Source organism: Orbicella franksi, chromosome 14 (genome assembly GCF_964199315.1).
Source record: "Orbicella franksi chromosome 14, jaOrbFran1.1, whole genome shotgun sequence".
In the NCBI taxonomy this organism is placed as follows: domain Eukaryota; kingdom Metazoa; phylum Cnidaria; class Anthozoa; order Scleractinia; family Merulinidae; genus Orbicella; species Orbicella franksi.
The window spans coordinates 2,025,112-2,046,720 of NC_138158.1; the positions used below are offsets into that span (position 1 = coordinate 2,025,112).

The 21,609-nt window shown below is 39.6% G+C and overlaps 2 protein-coding genes across 2 annotated transcripts; both read right to left on the bottom strand.

Moving 5' to 3' along the window:
• Nucleotides 1-756: 756 nt before the first annotated feature.
• On the bottom strand, nucleotides 757-5,118 carry LOC145467974 (uncharacterized). Its single transcript, XM_081451632.1, has one exon. It carries the CDS (start codon nucleotides 3,582-3,584, stop codon nucleotides 2,364-2,366), a length of 1,221 nt encoding a protein of 406 aa, XP_081307758.1. The 5' UTR covers nucleotides 3,585-5,118; the 3' UTR covers nucleotides 757-2,363.
• Nucleotides 5,119-9,078: 3,960 nt separating this feature from the next.
• On the bottom strand, nucleotides 9,079-20,112 carry LOC145467917 (uncharacterized). Its single transcript, XM_081451550.1, has 10 exons — nucleotides 19,973-20,112; nucleotides 17,631-17,873; nucleotides 16,450-16,830; nucleotides 14,879-15,244; nucleotides 13,860-14,093; nucleotides 12,911-13,291; nucleotides 12,076-12,432; nucleotides 11,440-11,508; nucleotides 10,575-10,649; nucleotides 9,079-10,031 (listed from the first exon to the last, which is right to left on the bottom strand). The coding sequence occupies exons 1-10, from the start codon at nucleotides 20,040-20,042 to the stop codon at nucleotides 9,781-9,783; spliced, it is 2,427 nt and encodes an 808-aa protein (XP_081307676.1). The 5' UTR covers nucleotides 20,043-20,112; the 3' UTR covers nucleotides 9,079-9,780.
• Nucleotides 20,113-21,609: the final 1,497 nt, after the last annotated feature.

The window sequence follows — 21,609 nt, forward strand, 5'->3', positions numbered from 1 at the left end:
ATTTTTGCGCGTCGCGCGTGATTTGTGAATGAAAACGCTACCTGAAAAAAACAACAACAAAGCAAAACAATTATATTTGCGATGCTTTCATTGTATACTCACGTATTAATTACGCGTACCATTATTATCGTACCGATTTGTTGGTTCGTGTAATCAACACAGTGATGACGGCATTATTAGGTTTCATGAGTTCGAAAGAGATAAAGTAGACGCTGGCGATTCTGTACCCCGAATGTGGGCGAAAAATTTGCTTAGCTATTCGCTTAAGCAGCTGTAGTGCGAGGTGGTATGTGTCGCAAGCAGGCTCCAGTTACTAACCCGCTGGTTATTTTAAAACGAGAGAAATTCAAGAAATCAAAGTAGAAATGTCTTTAATTTGTGGATGCGGAAGTGTCCGCTTTTGCTATGGTTTGAAATTAGCAATTTTAAGGTGGCCTTATAACTTGTACTGGTTTTAAATACTCTTTCAATCTCGTTTCCAGGTCTCTCATCCTCCCGCCCCCTAGAGCGAGAGAGGGGCGGGAGGCTGAGAGAGCAAGGTCTTGCTCTCCAGCAACATTTTTCCATACAAATCTTCTTATTCTTTCAAAAATTCAGACCATCATAAAATCTCATTCTCTGATGATGGGGGCCTCAAACTTGGCCATTTTGATATTTTCGACATGCTTTTTCCATTTCTGGCATTCGTTAAGTTATAGCCCATAATTTTATGAAAAGTAGGTCACGTGATGGCTTAGCTGCAAAGGGCCTATTAAGGCCAGGCGTGTCAGAACTTTCTAGCCTGTGTTCTGATTCGCTCGAAATACTATCCGCGTGGTGATTGGCTAATTGATCGAGCTTCCGGTTACACGTGAAAGAGTGTTTCCGCCTACGAGTGAGTGAGCGGGTGAGTAACCATCTGCTTACAAGACCCAACTAAACTACAACTCCTGGATGCTTCGCCTATATCCACTAGTAACAACGAGCCACCGGCGACAATAATAATTCATAGCTTTGGCTTCCTTATGATTTTTAGAAGATGGACTAAATTAAACTACTGTTTGTTATGTTTTATGGAACAAATTAACAGGCCAAAGCCACGCTCTACCGTCATAGAACACAAAGAAAGTTTAACAACGCTTAAAAAATGAATAAAACACTCGCCAAACCAATCAAAATTCGCTCAGAATATAATATGCTATTAGTCAGACATTTTTGAAAAATTGCTGTGCTTATCTTTTATTTTTATTCAAACTGCATTATGAAAAGTAACTTCGATAATACCTGGCTGCTTAACTTATTTATTGTAATTTGATTCAAACGCCAGGGAGTATATCCCACCTTCTTGACAAGTGGTTTTAGTCAAATGTTTAAACAAAACTCTCTCGGCTTGGAGGCTATTAGTTAGGAGTTTTAGTCCAGCGTATATGAATATTACTTTTGCGGATTTCGGCCTACTTAACTTTATTTTTATCCAAATGGTTGACGTGAACGCCCTACTTTTGTCAATACAAACCTGTCTGCTTGTGACTTTTACCCTAGTTTTACCTATTCACTGAACGCGCACGTTAAATTATTTCGCTCAGTTAGGTGCAAGAAGTTGCTCAAGTAATTGCGTGGGTGTTATATTGTGGTACTCGACGAAGATAAACATTTTAGTCTTTCTTAATACTCCCAGTCTTCCGTCCTGCCGATAAAGACTCCCTGTATTTATTTTAATCTTTTATGTGCCAAATTTGCGCTATTTTTTTCATTTAGTTTTATTTCTCAAAACTTATTTTCCGACATCGCCAAACAGCACACATTTTGTTCCCTGTTTCCACCTAAACCTTATTAAAACATTGGGTTTATATTTGGTTAAAGTCGGGTTTTAATTTAATCATTAGCCCCTCGAGCTAAACTGTAATTTATTCTGAGAGTCAAATTAAAATTCAGATCAGGTGTAGCTTTTTACCAATAGTTCTTTACACAAGTAACTCCTATATTTATACCACCGGATATTCTGTCAAAATCTTCTCACCGTTCATTAAAATAAGTGAATTACTTCATAATTCTTAGCATTATTTTTTTTATTATTTTTACAACGTCGGTTTTCCTTGAAACTATTTGTCGGATCGTTCCTTGAAATCGCGTTAAAACATTAAACGGCGACGAGAAAATAAAACTTAAATTACGATTGTCAACAAAATTGAGTTGGCGTTTTCCGTTGAGCGACAAAACATCCTTTTCCTGTTCAATGCATGAGTTTGACACGAGGCTTTTTCGTCTTTTGCACACTGAAAGCGGATGTCGTGGTGAAGCAGCGCGGAAATTTTGCAGTTTCAAAACACATAAATCACCTGGCTATGAGTTCATTTTGATCCCGTTTCCCTTGAAAGCCTTCTTCACATGCTCATTAAATTTTGCCGCTTTTCGTACAAACTTGAACCATATTCAGGTCCAATGCTTTTTTCTAGGACTTCGCAGATTGCATTTCGTCTTCCTTTGTCGAAGGTAATCAAGCGAACCATGGTTTCGCTCTTTCCCTCCGTTACTAAGGAGCCACACACGTGATTATTAGAAGCGTTGAATGTTTGCAAACGTAAATATTCTGCGCTTTGTACACAGGGTGAGCTATTGCATCGAGTCTTTACGGCTTCAATGTTTCGTTCTACTGACAGTCTTCCATCTTGTGTGTTGTGTTCGCTTACTGCTAGTAATGTGTATACATCTCCTATCTTTCTGTATTGCTCGCGTGATTCCTCACTATCTGGAAAAGGCTTATTCGTCTCGAACTGCCCTGAAATTAAGTAATTGCTAGTTTTTTCTGCGTTAATCTCATCAGCCTGTGTTGATTCGGCTATTTTCGTACTTTCGCTGTCTAGTTTTTTGGCATATCGCTGATTAAAAGTACTCTTTATGCTGACTTTGGCCAAAGACATATCGTCAAATGAAAACTGCGTTCTCCGCCGTTCTTTCTGCAAGCTCTCCACAACTTTCGAGTCCTTTATTAGACAATCATTCATCTCTCCGGCAAGATCAATTGCCTGCTTAACTTTCCCATCGTTGTTCAGTAGCCCGGCGCGATCTTGCGGTGTTCGCGAACGCCGTTGATGTCCCCCCGGGTATTGTGTCGCGTTCATAGTGTTTTCACACAACGGTTCTCCATTCATCTTTGAACACGACCTCGTTTTCTTCGTACACAGTCTTGCTTTGCCTGTCAATGGGTCGATTGGTGGTAGTTTTGCTGGGATTTTGTCATTGACTACTAGCGGTTTTTCGCCCGTTCTTATTGGTGCTTTTGCAATCGGGGGCAAAACTGTATGAACTGTTGTTGTCTTTGGACTGCTGCGTGTATCTGCGCGTAAAGTTGAAAATCCTTGAGCTAGTGGAGCGCTGGACAGCGCTTTAGTTCTGCTTGTTTGCTTGCCTTCTGGAAGTAAACATGGAACACCTTTGCAAGAAATCTGCCCAAATTTGTTATCTTGTTTCTCCGCTGGAACCCCTTGAAACCGAGAATCAGCGATCGGCCGCGATTTCGAGTTGTCTGAATTGTCAGTGGTTTGACGCCGGACCTCTTCAGCGTCTCTATCGTCCAGGTAACGAAAAATCTGCGTAAAAATCATCCTGCAACGTGAGCTGTGCTCTTTGTCGCTAGTTTCTTCTCGATGTTACGCCTGAAATCTCGTATCTACTGTTAACAAATCTCCATGTCGGCACGGGGAGTCATTTCTAACACGCGTATGCCGCATATCTTGCCCAGGACAGCTGGGATCTAAGCGTGAGACGTGTATCGCTTTTCTTTTTGCTTGTAAATTCAGCGAGGCGGTCCTTGTTATTCGTGGGCGCTGAATGGCTACTTGGCGCCAATGCCAAACAAAGTCGATCAATTATTGATCAAAAACCCAACTCTGTCAAAAAACCTAAATGCTAAATATGGGCTTTAAAAGATAAACGATCACGTCTGTCGTGACAGAGCCGCGTCCAAGTTATTACTTTGTGTTTTTCCACGTTAAGTATTTCTACTTTCGTTTTAATCAAATTTAATTTATCACCAGTTTAATGATGAATCGACAGATAACAGAATTTTTTTTTTCATTTTCTACCCGAGTTTCGCGCATTCAGCAGCTTGTGTCAATATATTCAAAGCAGGTGGATGCCATGAACAATTTTATTGCAAACGCTGAATTCTACTTGCTAAGCTTTTTCTGTTGTTTTCCTGTTATCAAGATACATTTTAACGGGCGAGAGAGAGTTAACGCTCTATTTTCGCTCAGTACTTGCCAGTTATCACGCGTCAATGTGATTTGTGCGTGAAAAACGTGATCGTAATATTTTTTCGTGCCATGAGTCTTTCACGGGGGTGGGTTAAGGAGATGTTTAGTCCGTGTGTGACAGCACAGAAAATTGTTTCAGCAGGAAAGTGCAGTCCCAAAATGTTAATGTTCTTCTAGTGAACCACTTTTTTCTTGCCCTTTGTTTATTTGCGACTATTTATAAGTGAAAACTTTTTCTTTTTTTTTTTTTGCGTGCGAAGCCAGATTTTCTCAGGCGTAATCGCAGAATATGGCTATCTTTCACCACCCATTAATCGAGCCGGCTCGTTTGGATCGTTTGCTACTTTGTTAACAGAAAAGCTCGGCGCATCCACCGCCGAACCTAACGTGCCACTGAATATTAGATAAAGATTATTCCTCCTTCTTTCATTTCACCCACTGCCGAGCCAAACGAGCCCCTAAATATACAGAACTAAGACTTAATGCACAGATGGATTTCCATTGCGTGTTTCTGTTCTCGTGTTTTTGTTGCTGTTTCTTTTTGTGAAATCTTCACAGTTTGAGTCGCAACTTTTGGCAGCGGTTCACTTCAAATATAACTTGATGAATATGTAAATTGATTTACAAGCTTAGAAAATTACAAGCCTGTGAAGGAAATTTGCATTTATTTCTGACAAAGAGAGAGTGTGCTTTACTGAATCCAAGGTTACTTCTTCTGCTAAAGCGGCCACATGTTTTTTATAAATTTACTCCAATGTTACAAAGCACATGCTATAATTTACAGTCGCAGCTTAGAGACGATAATAACAAAAAAAGTCTAGTCACCGTCTTTTCTTTCCTTTTTCAACTGTAACCTTGGTTGTAGTTGAATTGAGGATTTTTTCCCGGGGGGTGGGGGGAAGGGAGAGCCAAAGTGCGAACCACAGTGGAAACCTTCCCCATCTCAGAACAAAATGTTCTAAATCTTTCGCCTTATCGGGCTAAGATGCTAAAAAACCATCCCCTTTGCCTCTGCACATACTGATATAGCTTATATATAACGTATAAGCCCCCATGTAACCCACACCTCCCCCCACCTGGCTACAGGGATGTAACAAGTGTTCTTAAAGCTGGTTTGGACGGAGGCTTTCGTAAACACGATCTCTGGCCTTCAGACTAAAAAGAATTCTGCGAGTGAAAACCTCCGGCTCCCACTCTGACAATGAGGAACTTATTTGCGTGGTAAAACCAGGAACAAATATTGCTTCATCTTTCTCATTACTATTCTTGCCAGATGATGTATTCCGTGGATTTAGCCTTTGGAGAGCGCGTAGTTAGTTCTTCCCACGATAACAATTAGCGGCCAAGAAAAAAACAATTCTGTTTTTGGATGGCAATCTGTTAAATTTAATATTTATGCACAATGAGGTCAGCAATCTACACTTTGTACATGTTGTGTCAACACTGGTGGGCATGGGTAAAAAGCCTAACCTTGGCACAAAATGTGGAAGAAAAGCCAAGATTTTTCTTCCCTCGTCTTGACAAAACGCTTACGCTTTGATAGAATTTTGCAAAGCTATGGCGTTTATGCAAAGGCAGAAAAATACAGCAGTGCTTTTGAGTTTCACTTGAATTTAAACAGTAAACATAAGTTTTAAGAGGTCGTTAACACTTTTAGAGCAAAATTTGCTGAATCACGCAAGATATCATAAACGTCAATAGTTCTAATTTACAGTTTAAAATATTTATAAGTTTATTTTTCAATCGTTTGACGTCCGGTCATTACTATAGTTCGTGTGTTTTCAGGGAAAAGATCGCGGCGCTTGTTTACCTCGGCTTACGTCACACGAACGTCAGTAGTTTAACAAATCATGGGCGAAAAATAAAACATTGAAATTCCAAAACAGATTGTATAATCTGAGTTCGCAAACTCACTACATGTAATTCAGTGTTCATCAAGTTTAAACAAAGCAAATCGTGACTGTGACAGTGTTTGGATATCTGATCTTCATTGGCATAGATTGTTACGATTTTCTCCCTATTTTTAGTTTCTATGGAGAGGATATGTCAAACACTCAAGACCGTTTTTGACCACATTTCCAAACACCTCCAAGTTCATCAAAAATACTCCGCTACGCGAGTCGGTAACTGTCCTAACAATATACATCTTACTAACCGAGTTCGAGGTCCGTACTGTAAGTACCCTTTTTTACTTGCTAAAAAAGTTAAGAAAACTTGGCGGTAAATCACGAAACATTTGGGCAGCAATAACGGCTTTAAATTTTAGCGGGCCGTACAGTAGAATACGGCCCGCTAAATTGACCAATCACAGCGCGCGTACTAACTGAGAGATATAATAAGGAGCATTATTTTTTTGAGGGGTGAGTGCGTGGGCAATTTCCAAAAAAGTTCCTGCACAGCAACAACTGCTGGAAAAAAATCGTGCAAAAGGAGATATGGGGAAAAAATCGAGCAAGTGCTTTATACCATCATTATTTTGATTTTTAATGTAAAAAATTATTGCACAAGCTGTTGCCCACCCAAAAAATTCATGCCCATCCTAAAGGTGAGAAAAACATTTCATGGCCCCCAAAATTGCCCAACTCTCCCTTTAAAAAAAAAGTAATGTTCCGTCCCAAATTTCGAACAAAGTGCTTTGGTTTTGGAGTACAGAATTACACCAGAATAGCAATTTATTCCTATTTTGCTACACATCATAATTCTAAATTGTCGTTAACGCTGACCTTTATTTTGAAAGTATACAAATTGATGAACTTTGTGCGGTCTACAATGTGCAATTATAACATAACTAGAGCAAAGCGCGCGCTCTGATTGATTAATTTAGCGTCTACTATTTGCCCATGGGTGTACGCTGCTGACGTGTGTGCTAATGTTTACAAAGCAAATCTTTTGACAGACATTGATTCCAAAGTAATGGCCGACGTCCTTCTGCTAGAAATGCGAAACTGTCTTCACAGTTGTCTGAAGATGAAACTTTATCGAGTTACTGGTGTGCAGTCGGTTGTCATGAATGAATTTTCGCGTGTTTGTTTTCTCTTGTCATGCAAGACTACACGAACATTTTTTTGTGATGTAGCTCAATAAAAGGACTTCTGTTGTTCCAATGTCTCAATGTTATGTTATAAAACAAATGGTAAACGCCATAGCGTGCACTATTGAGTTATGGATGCACTTGGGAGGTTTGCTAAGCACTCGAGAAGCTAGAGTCGCACTCGGCTATCGCCTCGTGCGACTCTTACGCTTCTTTCGTGCTTAGCAACCTCCCGCGTGCATCCATAACTCAATAGTGTTAAACAATAAAAATGCAAGCAATGATGCGTTACACATATTTATTTATTTCCTACTTTAAACAATAAGGGAAACTTATTTTTGGTGTTGGAAACTTATAATACTTACAGATATAAATTATTGTCTTGGGATATTTTAAAACGAATTCGAGGGTTTATCATGGAAAAAGATAACGTTGGTAAACTGGAAACTAAGTTGGGCGTTACGGCCACCCGTAACTCACCTACCTGTCAGTTATTTTTGTAAGCGCGACCGTAATCCAATTAGGATTCTCGATATTGTCTTAGTTCTCTCATACGCTAATTGATTGTAGAACTATAATTTAAGTAGAAGTAAAATATATCCATCGAACAGCGAGAACCAATGCTAGATATCCGTTACCTTTCACTAGTACTTTTTAGGCACCTGCCAGTTTTAGCTTTCCACCTGTTGTTTTAGTCGCCCGCGCGTTGCGCGTCACTAGACAAGGCTATGATCTTATTTTCATTACTCAGACCTTTGAACGCTTCGCTAGATTTCGACCTAGCCCAAAATGTCCCTTTCTCGTCTATCTCATTAGCTATTCATTCCCATAACCAATCCGTCTAGTCAAAAGCACGTTTAATTATTACTGAAGTTTTACTGAGGTAACCACCGATACCCTCCATTGGTTCTGTGCCTGGAAATCCACACCTAGAGTGGTAGATTTAGCTTAATTTAGCACTGATGTAAAGCGTTAGATAACTTCCTGTAAACTAGCTAACAAAAAGAGTTGTAAAACTGTAAAAAGAGAGAGAGAGTTTTAGAGATTGCTGAAAGCTGGTGTTGAAAAATGATGTGAAGCTGAAGTTAAACATTAAATCCAGAGCCAACCATACTTGGTGAGTGTTGATTAGTAACCATCCTGAAGAGTGTTGGACTGGGAAGCTAATTCCCTACGAAAACCTGGTCCAACAATAGTGCACGCTATGGCGTTTACCATTTGTTAAATTAATTGTTGATTTTTCCTCTTACTCTTTCATAATCATTTATCTACGGAAAGCAAACATTCGCTTTAATTATCATATTTTGTTGTAGTTTTTGGAAGATCTGTTAAAGAATACTACTATAATATTTGCTTATTTTATTTTCCGCCCCTTTGTTAATATATTAAAGACAAAACGGTGTTAAAATTAGCAAAATGGTTCAACTAACAATTGTTATAGAAAAATAAAATTAGAGAAGTTCTCAGCCTTAGTCCGCAGTCCTTCTTGAATATCCGGATCTTTTGGGGGATATTTATAAGAAGTTCCCAAGATGTTTAGGAAATGCTAAGATATTTAGAAAATTTAGGGATATTTAGAAATATTCATAGCTTTTTAGGCTGAGCCCTGTGTTTTCTTCGCTATTTTCTTGAACCAATAGTCAGTTCTAAGCCAGAAACAATCCAGTTCCATGATTTCCCACTTGATATATATATTCCATATCACTAAAAGCACTTACGCAGCAACTTTCCGAAATGGAGGGTGCTGTTAACATCGAATTGCTTGAATCTTCTTCCTCAACTCTTACTACTGCAAGAAAATTTTGGCCTAAGTGATTTAACATCAGTGCATTTTTGAGACAAAATTAGAGATCTTTAGAGGGTTTTTTGAGATATTTAGAAAATGTTTTGTGATATTTAGAAGATTTTTGAGAATTTCTGAAAAGATATTAAGGCGATATTACGTGGTATTTGTGGAAAAGCCTGGATGCGCTGCCTTTTTTTCCTAGCTATACTGTGAGAAAGGAAAGTCTTGACTCAAGTCATTTATCACAGAAGCAGTAGGGAATGAATATAAAACTATTCCTAACATTGATCTTTACATTGTCCTGGAAATTTATTCTTTTCGACTAAGATTTAAACGAAGCAAACGAAGTCCTATTCAAAACAGGCAAATCTAGTCACATTGATTCATTAACATGAACTGTTTCAGCTTGATTCGCGAAGTGGTTCTAATATTGAGCTTTCTAGCGTCCTAGGTCGAGGTCCGATTTGCTGTAAATGCCGCAAATCTTCCGTGAAGCATTCGAAGTCTTCTCGATCCTTACATGCCAATCAAATACATGCCAATCAAATACATGCCAATCAAATAACACAACAAACTCAAATATTTCCCGCGCCAACTACGTCGTGTTTCTTAGCAACGTCCTAAGAACTGCAGGCTCAACTATTCCCAGGCTCCCATAAGATTATGCAATTCAAATGACTATGTCCAGTTTTTTTCAATCTGGTTTACTTAACTGATCAAAAGATAAGTTAGGATGAAGGGAAAATGTCTTGTATTTCTTCCGTAAAGCCGTCGTCTTGTGTATCTAGGTCCCGATAAGCGTAGCTATCGTTGCTAACTGTTGCCAACTTGCTCTGGCTTAATGTTCTCCGAACTCTCTCTTCCATTCTTTTCCGTCTTATGCAGTACACAGAGACCATTGCACCCACGATCACAACTGCGATTACTACAGGAATTATAACGCCGACAGGAGCGGAGGACTTGGCGCCAGTTTTTTTGCCTTTGGTAAAATATAAAAAAAAAATAGGACAGTTTCGCGTGTCTTTCAAAAGTAACCAATTTTTCGTTGCCTTAAGTTATGCGTTTACACGCCTCTGTTAAACAATTAGATTATGACTGAAGATTTCTATTTAAACAATAGAGTGTTTCTGTCGAGGAACTATCGGCTGATAGTTGCCCCGCAGAAATTTGAGGCTCTTAAAACAAATATTTGCCCGAGAAGCGAAGCAAAGTTTTCCCTCGAGATCTGATTGGCTTAGCATGATATGGTTAAATAAGATAGATAAGATTTCAATTAATTGAAAACCACTATTATTTGATGGAGCACTTTACTTCAACATTTTGCCCTTTTTTTCTCTCCTGAAACTTTTTTATAACTTGACTTGAGACATAAAATTCTTGCTCATGAGAAAACAGCGTTCTGATCCCTGGAAATTCCTTCCATCTGGTGCGCATCAGTTCATTTGATTTTTCAGCATATGTACTTGTACGACTGTTTACGCATTGCGTGCCTGTCAGTTGTCTACAAAGAAACAAAACTCACCGGCTGTGGGTGCTGTGGGTGCTGTGGGTGCTGTGGGTGCTGTGTTGTTCGCTGTTGATATTTTGCTCGTATTTGCTATGATGGAACAAAATAAGAAATACATAGATCGTATTACACATTTTATAGTGTGTGGTACCACGGCATATTTTATGCGTCTCGCGTTATTTGTCCTCTACGGAGTACAGTTAATAATAAACAATTATTCACCGAAGTGGAGGTAAATATTCATCACTTTCACCGACACTGAGGTGAATAATTGTTTTAGTATATACCACACAAGCTGAATAATTACCGGATCAAAACGTTATTTAATGTGTGACAAGCGGTCGGAAATTTTAAAATCTCTCGCGCCGGCTGCTCCGAGGTGAATAGTACTTGCTAATCACCTCCGAGTTAACCAATCAGAGCGCGCGAAAAGCACAATTCACTTGTGTGCTATATACTAAATCTTGATATAACTAAGACGGGAACCAGATGGACATGTTTTTTTTAATTTTTATTCTTAAGTATTTACTTATAAGCTCCTAAAAACAACTAAGATCTTATAATCAGTCATAGACACGTTTTTCTCGAGATGTTTTAGGGCTTCTAACTATCACCAGTTATTGAAAACTGGATCGTTGGATAAAGCAATACGAGAGTTTTCATTGGCTTAGCCATCATGGGTTATGAGCCATTATATCATGCTCTACAAATATGGTAAGAGTAGGAGTGATTTTAGGGGACGTTTTTATTTTTATTTTAGTGGAGTTTTTCTATATTTCATCTCATATCCAAAGCACGCTCGTGGAATAATTGTTAAATATATGCATGCTATCTGCTTATTCTGATGTGAAAGATGAAAGAACACATATATAGCTCTCACCTGTAGTTGGCTGAGTTGTTTCAACAGGAAGTGTTATCGGCTTTTTTGGCACAGATTCGTCATTGTACTCTGCAAATCAGATTTCAAAACATGAGCGTTTTATTCTTCTTCTGCTGGGTTATTGGTGGCACCTTAACATGACATTCCCTTACATCAACAAAACACGACATGTGCATGACCCCACGCTGTACCCTACCCTACCTTATCCTGCCCGACCCCACCCTGCTCGACCCTATATTATCCTACCCTGCCCTACCCTGCCCTAGACTGCCCTACCCTACCCTACCCTTACTTAAACCACTCTACCCTACCCTACCGACCCTATCCCATCTAACACTATGCTACGCTTCACTACCTGAAGAACTCCTACATTACATTGTTTATATTACTTTACTTATCTGACTTAGGAATGCGCTAAATCTTATGATAATTTTGTGTAAACATTACTAAAAACAGTTAGTTAACAGTAGTCAATATTAGTTAAAACCTTACGCGTGGGCACTTGGCAGGTAAACTATAAATTAGCAGACAAAACAAAGCCGCTGGCCTGGCATGCTGGTAAATACTGTCGCTATTCACTTGCTTCTTCCAGTGTTTGCTGACTTTGCTTGTTAACAATACTCTTTCATCACTTACTTTGATTGAGGAAGAGTCCTCTAAAGCCTTTCGATTTGCCTTGTGAGTCAGATGTGAACACAACGTACACCACGTGGCTTTTCGATGCCACACCCTTGGCAGGAGGGGGACTATTCCCATTGAATTCCGCGAGGATAGGTTCTCTATCGTCCCATCCACTGTAGATCCTCACTTTATCTCCATCTTTACCCTTTTGTAAGTGAAACTCAGGGAACTTGATTAGAATCTGTTCAGTTGGCGGGGTTTTCTTCTCCACCAGGATCCGCCATGAACAGAACTGAGAATTAGGGTAGCCATCTGTGAGGTAGTTTGGTGACATAAACTCTTGAGATTTCTCACCGATGGTGAAGTGACAGGCTGCTCGAGAGACAAAGCGGAGTCTCAGAATAGACCTAAACATTTCCAAAATCCTCCCTCCCTATATCTAACTTTTAACCCCTAGAACAATTTGTGTACATCTCCTTGGTGGTGCGAGACAATGCGTTTGCTGAGGGTTTAAATTGACTAAAAACTCGTGCAGTCTGGCCTAATATATATAACAAATCAAACAATACAAATATTTTTCAATCCGCAATCAGGAGAAAACACAAAGCCAATCGCGACACTTGCGTCGCGTGCGTTTTCCCGCGCTTGACGCCGTTGTATGTTTTCCCGCGCTTGACGCCAGTTACATGTTTTACGCTTAGTATTGTTGCTTCTTGCGATTGGTTCATTACGGCTTTTCGCCGTTGCTGTGATTGGTCAGATGTTGGATAAATGCGATTTCTAATGGTTATACCACAGGCATCTAAAACTTACTTTAATTTAACAGTTTTAGATCTTTGGCTGTACTTACCTTCATAATAACAGTACATAATTGTAATGTTTGACTTTCCTTTTTCGAACGGATGAGTTCCGTTCATGGAGTCTCTATTGTCGGTGTCTTGATTGTCATGTCGTATGAACTCCTCTGTGGCGAGAGCTCCCTTGACGCGCTGACATTCAGACGTGTTGTAAGCCATCAGGTAAAAAGGACTCATCACAGGGAGGGTGATGGGCTTCAATTTGTCCCCATCTGTTCGACAGCAGTAGGATATGTTTGTATCTTTGTTGTATACGCCGTCAGGAAGTGCACCTCCTTTCTCGTTTAGATTTTTGTGGTTTTCATCGTCGAAGAATATATACCCCTCTGAGAATCCTTCAGGACAAGCGCCTTTCTTGTAGATGCAGTATTGACCTCACAAAAAGAAACCAAAAGTGAGCACATCTATTGTATGATAGTCAAACGCTTTTGTGGAAATGCGCAGTTACGAAAACGACTTGTTGTACATTCAAGGCATATTTTACCACAAAATTGCTAACCTCATTCCAAGAGGAGATAGACCCTGGGAACGAAGTTGCAAAATTGCGTCGATCATGTTCTAAGGAACAAATTATCGGACCACTAAGTGTGTAATAAGGGAAGACTTTGGTGTGTGGTATATTTTGCAGATTGTATACGTACGAATCGCTGTTCATAACAGTTTTCAACAGGCTTTTGATAGAGTAATTATTTACTATGAACGAAACGGCTTCAAAACTGAACCAAATCTTACTTGGCTTAGCTATGATTGCAACATCTGTAAATTATTTAACATTAGTCTGTGAACAGGTTCTCTAATCAAAGAGGGGCAAAGAGAAAGCGAGAAGAAAGAGTACTCATTCTCCCTCGGCCAATTCACTCGTAGCCAGTTCCTACATGGCCCTTTCAGCTGCGGTCAGACCCTTCCAGCCGAAGCCTGCTAATAGGCCAATTTAATATTCACCTTCTGGCCACACCGGTCCCTCTTTCTGTGTAGCGATACAGAAAGTTTTGTTTATGGCACTCTTATCGACCACAGTATCCATGTGAAAGCTGTCGGATTTTCTGTTGTTGGGATTGGTGTCTTCGGTGTCTTGGAATCTCCAACCAGTTTTCCAATCGGGTGCGTTTGACAGAGGGCAGCCAAGACTGGGGCGAGGCAGACCATATGTACCATTTGGCCAGGCAGGACCCACTTCTAAAATACAAGTGTGATGGTAAATTTAATAAGACGTGAGTGGAAAGCAAATTTCAGTTGCCTCACGAGTCAGTATGACGTACAATTCAGTTAAAAATACCGCCCCCGAGAAATAATGAGCCTGTAGTATTCGGTAGGGAGTTTGCTGAACAACATGTCACACTACTGATGGCTATATTTCTGACGGTGACATGTTGACGTGACAGATTTCAGATTGGACAATGTTGACGTGACAGATTTCAGATTGGACAATGTTGGCGTGACAGATTTCTGATTGGACAATAAAATTCTGAAGCTTTGCTCCAAGGAAATCTGGCAAAGACGATAATTGGAACTATGATTTTTCCTTAGTCCGTCGAGCGTGACGCGACAAAAAGAGCAAGAAGAAATTTGGTTGTGCGCGCGACAAATTGAATGTGCAAAAGTCATCTTTGGCACAAGGGCCTAATTTCAAAGTTGCACCCTTTTAACGGAGGAGTCAAATGCACGCCTGGGCCTTAATCAGCGAAATACTAAATCTGAATGACTCACTCACTAATCTAACAGCAATTGTTAAATTCACAAATGTAACCAGCGTTTCTAACATTTGCATCTTGAGAAAAGAGTTTCTGTAAATGAGTTGGAATCATACCCCCGTGATGTAACTGATCAAGAACCGGAGACAATTCTTAATATAAAAACGCGCGCGCCTACACTAATAACAGTTTTCTCAAAAACGTCTAAAACGTCTTCATGCCTGCACAGCGAGGCCATACGATAGTAATCTTACCAAAAGTGAAACTCACCTTTACTACCAGTGACTTTGAAGGTTCCACGGAAGCCGCGGGAACGTTTTCGTGAAGGACCGGGTGCCTTTGATTCGAACTCTAGAGTAATAACATTGCCCTGGGACAAGTAGCCACCAGCCTCTGGCCGTTTTGTAGATTTAATGTTACCAACTAATGAGCCACTGTTCCACCCATTGTGAATGTCAATCGTGTCATCTCCCTCAAGATTTGCTTCAAGAAAATCAATTTGGATTTTGTTGTTCTGCTGAACAACAAATCGCCACTTGCACTTCTGCGAATACGGGAATCCCTCGCCGAAAAACTTCGGAGAGACGAACTCTTTTACATTTTCGCTGTTATCCAAGCTGTATGTGTAGAGGCAACCTGGCAAAAACACGAAAAACAGCAAATAATCTTTTCATATACCTGTGAGAAGTAGACTAGATGAGGATGGTTTCAGGATTTTGGGCTATTTGGACTGCCAGCTAATTTCCATTCCCGTTAATGATACGAAATGTTAATCAAGTAATAGAAAACATGGACCGTGTTTCTATTAAAAAATTAGATTATGAGCTCTCGATTTCTATCATGCGATAGAAATCGAGAGCGAATCTAATTGTTAAATAGAAACACGATTTTAAACCAATCAGCGCGCGTATTTCCTTTAGGCTATTTTCTTAGAGTAAAAAATGTATGAGAGAGCACGTAAAGGGCCAGCACCTCTCTCCACATACTCTTTCATTCTCAGGTTCAATCTTTTCTGGAACTACAAATCAAGAAGGCCCAGAGAACGAGTCTGCGCTGGTTCATGCACCAGTCCTCGCTCGAGAACCTTTGCCGCAGCAGTTAATACTGTGAGAATCCCGTCTCAGAAAATCAGCCGAGCCGGTTGTTTTGGTCAGAGCAGTTGCTAAGCAACATAAACATGTGACGGTGACGACAACTGGTTGTATCAAACTTAACGAGCTCGCATTACATTTTGATTGGATAATGTCGTTTGTAGGCTCGATTACCAACTGCTGTCCGGGAAAGGCGCCCGCGCTCCTCCCCGAACTCTCTTCTCGGAAGGGCACGTAAACCTGTTGGGAGAGAGCGGTGGAAATCAAACCTAGTTTGTTTGGAAACTCTTGGAGAACTACAATGCGTCACTTACTGATGAGAATCGATAGATATTGCACGCTTTTGTGCTATATACTTTATTTAGAAATAGCCCAAAGATAATACGCGCTCTGACTGGTCTAAAATCGTGTTTCCATTTAACAATTAGATTACAAGGTCGAGATTTCTATCACGTGGTAATTGACGAGGGCGGAGTCTGAGTCAACCATCACGCATAGAAATCGAGAGCGAATAATCTTATTGGTTTAGTATAAATCAACTGGTCATTCAAAACTCTATCTAAATTCTCTTCGCAGACACTTGGAAAACGCAAAGAAGCGTCCGTCATTTTGGTAATAGCCGTCCACCGCTGGGCTACTCACTATCTACAACAGAATAGACCGTGAGCAGCGCAGCCAATAAGAGAACTACAACTCGATAGGAACACGGAAGATGTTTTCTAATCCTTAACTATAGATTACAAAACTTACTCTTATAGTAACAGTAGGAGATGTTGTGATTATTAATTCCTCCTCCGTACGGATAACTTCCATTCTGTTTGTCTATGTTTGATTCATCTTCTGTGTCGTATCGTATATACTCCTCAGTTGAGATCGCTCCTTGCACGCGCTGGCACTCTGACGAGTTATATGCCTTGAGGTAAAAAGGACTGATTAGGGGGAGGGGCATAGGCTTAAATTTGTCTCCGTCCGTTCTACAACAATAGTAGATCAGGGTGTCCCCGTCGTATATGCCATCAGGAAGTGTTCCTCCTTTGTCGTTGATGTTCTTATCTGTTTCATCGTCCCAGTGTATGTAACCTTCTTTGAGTCCTTTGGGGCAATTACCTTTCTTGTAGATACAATATTGACCTGAATGAAATAACCAAACACGTCAAGTTAAAAATTGCAATACTTAGCTTGTTGTCTTTATTTATTGCAAAAAGCCGATAGTTCTTGTTTCATTGTCACTGAAGCCCACCGCGCTATTTTCAGTAGACGTTGCGTGGAAACAGGATACGTCTGTCTGTCAACTTTCGGAATTCTCGCTCTATTTTGTTCTTGCTCAAAAGCTATCAGAAAAGTTGAGTGTGTGATACGATGCAATGCATTGATCCTGGCGTACTAATGATTTTGGAAGTCTTATCATACTTAAACAATTTCTTCAGCACCTGTGTCTTAATTTAGGAACTATCCGAGACATGACATGACATGACATGAAGTCTTTTTGAAAACATCGTCCCCCAAGGAATGTTTAAAATGTTCCCAGCCTAAAGAATAGACCTTCTGCTCTGCAACCTTCTTCCGAATTTCCCCTGGGAAATGACATACTGCCTTTACCCAGAGAACAACAAATTATGGACTCGAGTGTATCCGATACCAAGCTGCAAAAATGTGGAACTCGCTCCCAGACAGTAAGAGAACAATAACATCACTAAAACAGTTCAAGATAGCCATCAAGAAAATGAACTTTTATTATCTTACGTTCTAGTTAATATGTATTGTAATACTTAAATTGATTTATTAATTTTTCTTTCTCGAAGATATTAGCTCAATGGAGCTAATCTGATACTTCGAGTTGAAATAAAGTGTATGTATGTAGGATGTATGTACTTGATATATTCACGGTGACAATGGTTTATGTTAGTTACTATAGTTACATAGCTACTAACCTTCTGGCCACTCGACAGACGACTTTTTGATGTCGCTCATCTTAATGCAAAAAGTCCTGTTAATATCTGCGTCTACAATCGCGCCTAAATGAAAACTTGCAGATTTAATATTTCTTGGGTTTTCATCCTCGGTGTCCTCATACCTCCACCCTGTGACCCATTTAGAATTCGTTGACACTGGACAACCAACGTTTGCTTTGGGTAAACCGTATTTTCCCGCTGGCCATGTTAGCGTGGTCACAGCTAAGTTAATGAAAGGAAACAGACTTTTAGTAAAATAAATCTTGAATAGACCTTTTCATGGTTTCTGACGCCATCTTGCTTGGGGGGCAAACACAGCAAAAATTTCAGTAAATGTATGGGAAAAGTTAAAGGTTCCATGCCCAATAAGTTGAGAGTGATTGACTTTCTGAGTATTTTATGCGTTAAAAACAAACCATGACGAGCAGAAGGCTTTTTTGGTCAAATTTGAGGAACATAAATTTGCTGTGAGACGAGGAATTGCACTTTCAATTTTTCATATGAATGTCTCTAATTTTTTCCTAATTTTTTTTTCTGTGACTCGCATTTACAAACAAATACATGGAAAAATGAAAACCTTAATTGTGGCTTTTCTAGTGAGGCTATTTCCCTCAAATGTGATCAGTAATTTTTTTACTTACTATCTTTGGTTTTTAATTCATAAATACTTAAGAACTCGAATTTTTCGTGAGTTGTTAGACATTAGATTCGCCTTTCTCCATGCATTTACTGTAATTTTTGCCATGTTTGCCCCCCAAACAAGATGACGTCAGAAAAGGTGAATTGGTTCTATTATATCCCTTGCAAGGCGAGACCGCTGAGAGCTTTTCTTTTCTCTGAATACAGTTTCGTTTTGCGAAAGACCAATATTCCCTGCAAACGTCAGCAAACGCGCAGTGCTCTGCTACAACCCCTATAAACTGCTAAAATAAATTTTTATTTCTCATCTTCGTTATACCTAGGAGAGTTAGACGCAAGTTTAGCTTTAATTCAGTTAATATAGACTGGATCCCGTGTGAGCCATGATTACGACTTGTTTTGTGAGAGTACAGTTAAACCGAGTGCACTATTTGAATTGCCACCGCGACCTCTAAAATAATAGATCGATGGCTTTAACTTTTGCTAAAAGAATTAATTTTGGATGCACATCAAGGATGTTATAAGTGAAATATTGAACGAAGTTTTGATGTCCTCTGGCATCAGTGACATGTCAAAATTTACATAACAATGACAATAATGGCACACAACTTGCTAATTTATTCATTTTCCACACGTGTACGAGATGTACAGGCAACGTTCCTATCAGTTGCTTTCAGGTGTAAATGTTTAACTGTCATTTCAATTAAGAATGTCGATCAATGTCTTCACTTATACTATTCAATTTTTAAGATAGGTTTAATAGTCGTGAAATTTAACTATTTTTAGGAAGGTAGGTTTAGAAACAAGTTTAATTATTATAGTCCCTTAGACATATATTATTATATGTAAATTTTCTGGCAAACTTTGAGATGGTTTCAGAGAAAAATGTACAGAGGACATTAAATACTATAGCACAGTTTCTGCCTTTCTTTTCACTGCCGGCAATATGGCGAAAAACCCTCAATGGGGTCTCGCGTGTTTTCCAAAATATAGCGTGACTGTGTCCGCTTTAACGTGACATAAAGCCAGCATGCGGACAGACAATTACGGCATAAACATGATAAAGAATGTTTGGCACAACTAAACGAATAGAACAGCGGAACTTGTTTTCCAAAAGCTGTCCCAATCGTAATGCACTCTGGGTCAATGGCTACTGGCGACATCAATATCCCTAACACAGAACTTGCAAGTTTGTTGCCACAATAAACCGACATGTTGGTGTAATCCAAAAGCGAAGTAACGTCTCAAAGTTAGAACAGAATAACGGGCAAAAAGAAAATCACTACTAAATGACTGAATCTTCTTTGTAATAGTTTCTTTTGTGATCAGTTAAACACAGCAACAGCTCAGTGACTGGGGCTTTGGATATTGATTTATCCCTCCTCGTGATGTTTGTGATATCGGACGTTACAGCTGCCATTGTTACCAAAGGCAGTTTGCTACGAATGTGTTTGGTCCAAAACTGATACCGTATTTACTACTTAATAGTAACATAACAGCGTTGCCGAATAAAACGTGATAAAGAGCCACTAATCAGTCCATCAAAGTTAATGGAGATGATTTTGATGGCTTTCGAAACGCCACCAAATGCGATCCGACTACCTTGCTGTATAGTATAGACATCGAATTACGACGATGTCTTAATTCGACGACGGTATATTAGAAACTGTTCTTTCACTTACCTCCAATGGATCTCAACGCCAGCCACGGACAGGCAATGAAGTAAGCTATGTACAGACTTATACGCGGCATATAGAGTATTCAGCGTGAAACTACCGAAGCGTCAGGTCTTGTGTTGCTATATCATTAAAATACAACTGGCATAACATATGTAATAGCTCGCTTGCCCTTCGACCGACCCTCAGCCTCGAGCATGCACATACGTCAAAAGCGGAAGAAAGAAAAAAACGCGCCTGATTCAATGGGTGGATGGTATGCACTTTTCACTTCATTTCTCAGTTTTTCATTTTTTTTCCGGAAGACACGGAAACTTCAAGAAAATATCAGAAAGTTTTTCATATCCAGCAAAGCGTTTTAAGTTATAGGGAAATAGTCACAAGAGGTCTCAGACAGCTATTGAAGGAATTTCTGAATTCCTTTACGTTAAATTTGTGCCAACGGTTTAGCTTTATTTATTGTATAACCCATTGCCACTATCCTCGCTGGCTTTTAGTACTTCCTGCTCCTGTTATTAGCTGTTATTTGTCGACATTTGTTCTATTTCCTGTGATTTAGATCTGCTTTAAGTTTAAGGCTGAGGACAGAAGCTTTCGTTAAAATTATAACTCGATCCAGGCCTGCGCGATGTAATTTTACTCCCTGCCCTAGGTCAGTCGCAAATGCCAGATTTCCGTTTATAGATAAATTTACCGTCATCTCGTACATTATTACAGCAAGTACTCAAATTCAAAACGATCCAATCTGTTTAGCAAGTGTTATTGTTTTCTAATTTTTCTTCAAAAATTCGGCCGCCAAGAAAAGGTTACAACATCCGGGATCCTGGAAATTTGGCACTGTTTGCCCGACAATGCAAAAAGCAAGAAAAGTCGTCATAAAACATGTTGAGCTCAAAATGAAAAGTCTAGAATAGTTTTAACATAAACTAAAGCTCGAAATAGTACTTCTACTTTTGGAACCATGCAAAGATTTGCAACTGAGCCTCTGCTGGAGCCGTGACTTCTTTGAAATGGGATTTCCTCTAAAGCGGAGAGAAAGTTGAAGGAAAAGTTTCCAGAAAACTGTTAAAATGGCAGCTTTGGGAGCAGATGATGAAACGTAGAGACTCACTTGCCTCCCTGTTCAGTGGTCATGGCTCATGCAACCTCTTTGGCGAGGATAAAGAACTTTTGGCAAACAGCGACGATGACGAAAACAGAGTTATTCCGCTGAAAGATGTGACTCGTCCATCATTTTTTGTTGGTAAAGGTGATTCTTCAAGTAGCTTGAGCGTTTTATCAGACGAAGAATTACGAGTGAGACCAGAGACCGGAGATCAGAGAAACAACTTGGTTAACAAAAAGGAAAGTAGCAGAGAAAGACTTCATTTATCACTGAGCGATCTCTTTTCACGAGTCGGAAAACCTAAGATTCAAACAAGCCGAGGCGGAGCTAAGTTGGTCGAGAGGCAACAAAAAAGCAAAGTATTTGACAGAGTACCCCAGGTAATCTTATATATATATTTTTTTCACTTTAAGTATCTTCCAGTAGCTTTTCGTAGTGTTTTGTTGACGTCGTTGTACAAATGTATTTCTGTTTATAAGACAATTGGGAACTTTTCCAGTTATTGTTGCAAGAACTCAGAGTCAAATTAAACTAAATT

Excerpts from the sequence above, each read along its gene's own strand:
- LOC145467974 (XM_081451632.1), bottom strand. The coding sequence starts at position 3,584 with ATGATTTTTACGCAGATTTTTCGTTACCTGGACGATAGAGACGCTGAA.
- LOC145467917 (XM_081451550.1), bottom strand. The coding sequence starts at position 20,042 with ATGCCGCGTATAAGTCTGTACATAGCTTACTTCATTGCCTGTCCGTGG. Across the intron at positions 14,094-14,878 it reads CAAAGTCACTGGTAGTAAAG|AAGTGGGTCCTGCCTGGCCA; the intron begins GTGAGTTTCACT and ends CTTGTATTTTAG. Across the intron at positions 13,292-13,859 it reads GGGACCGGTGTGGCCAGAAG|GTCAATACTGCATCTACAAG; the intron begins GTGAATATTAAA and ends TCTTTTTGTGAG.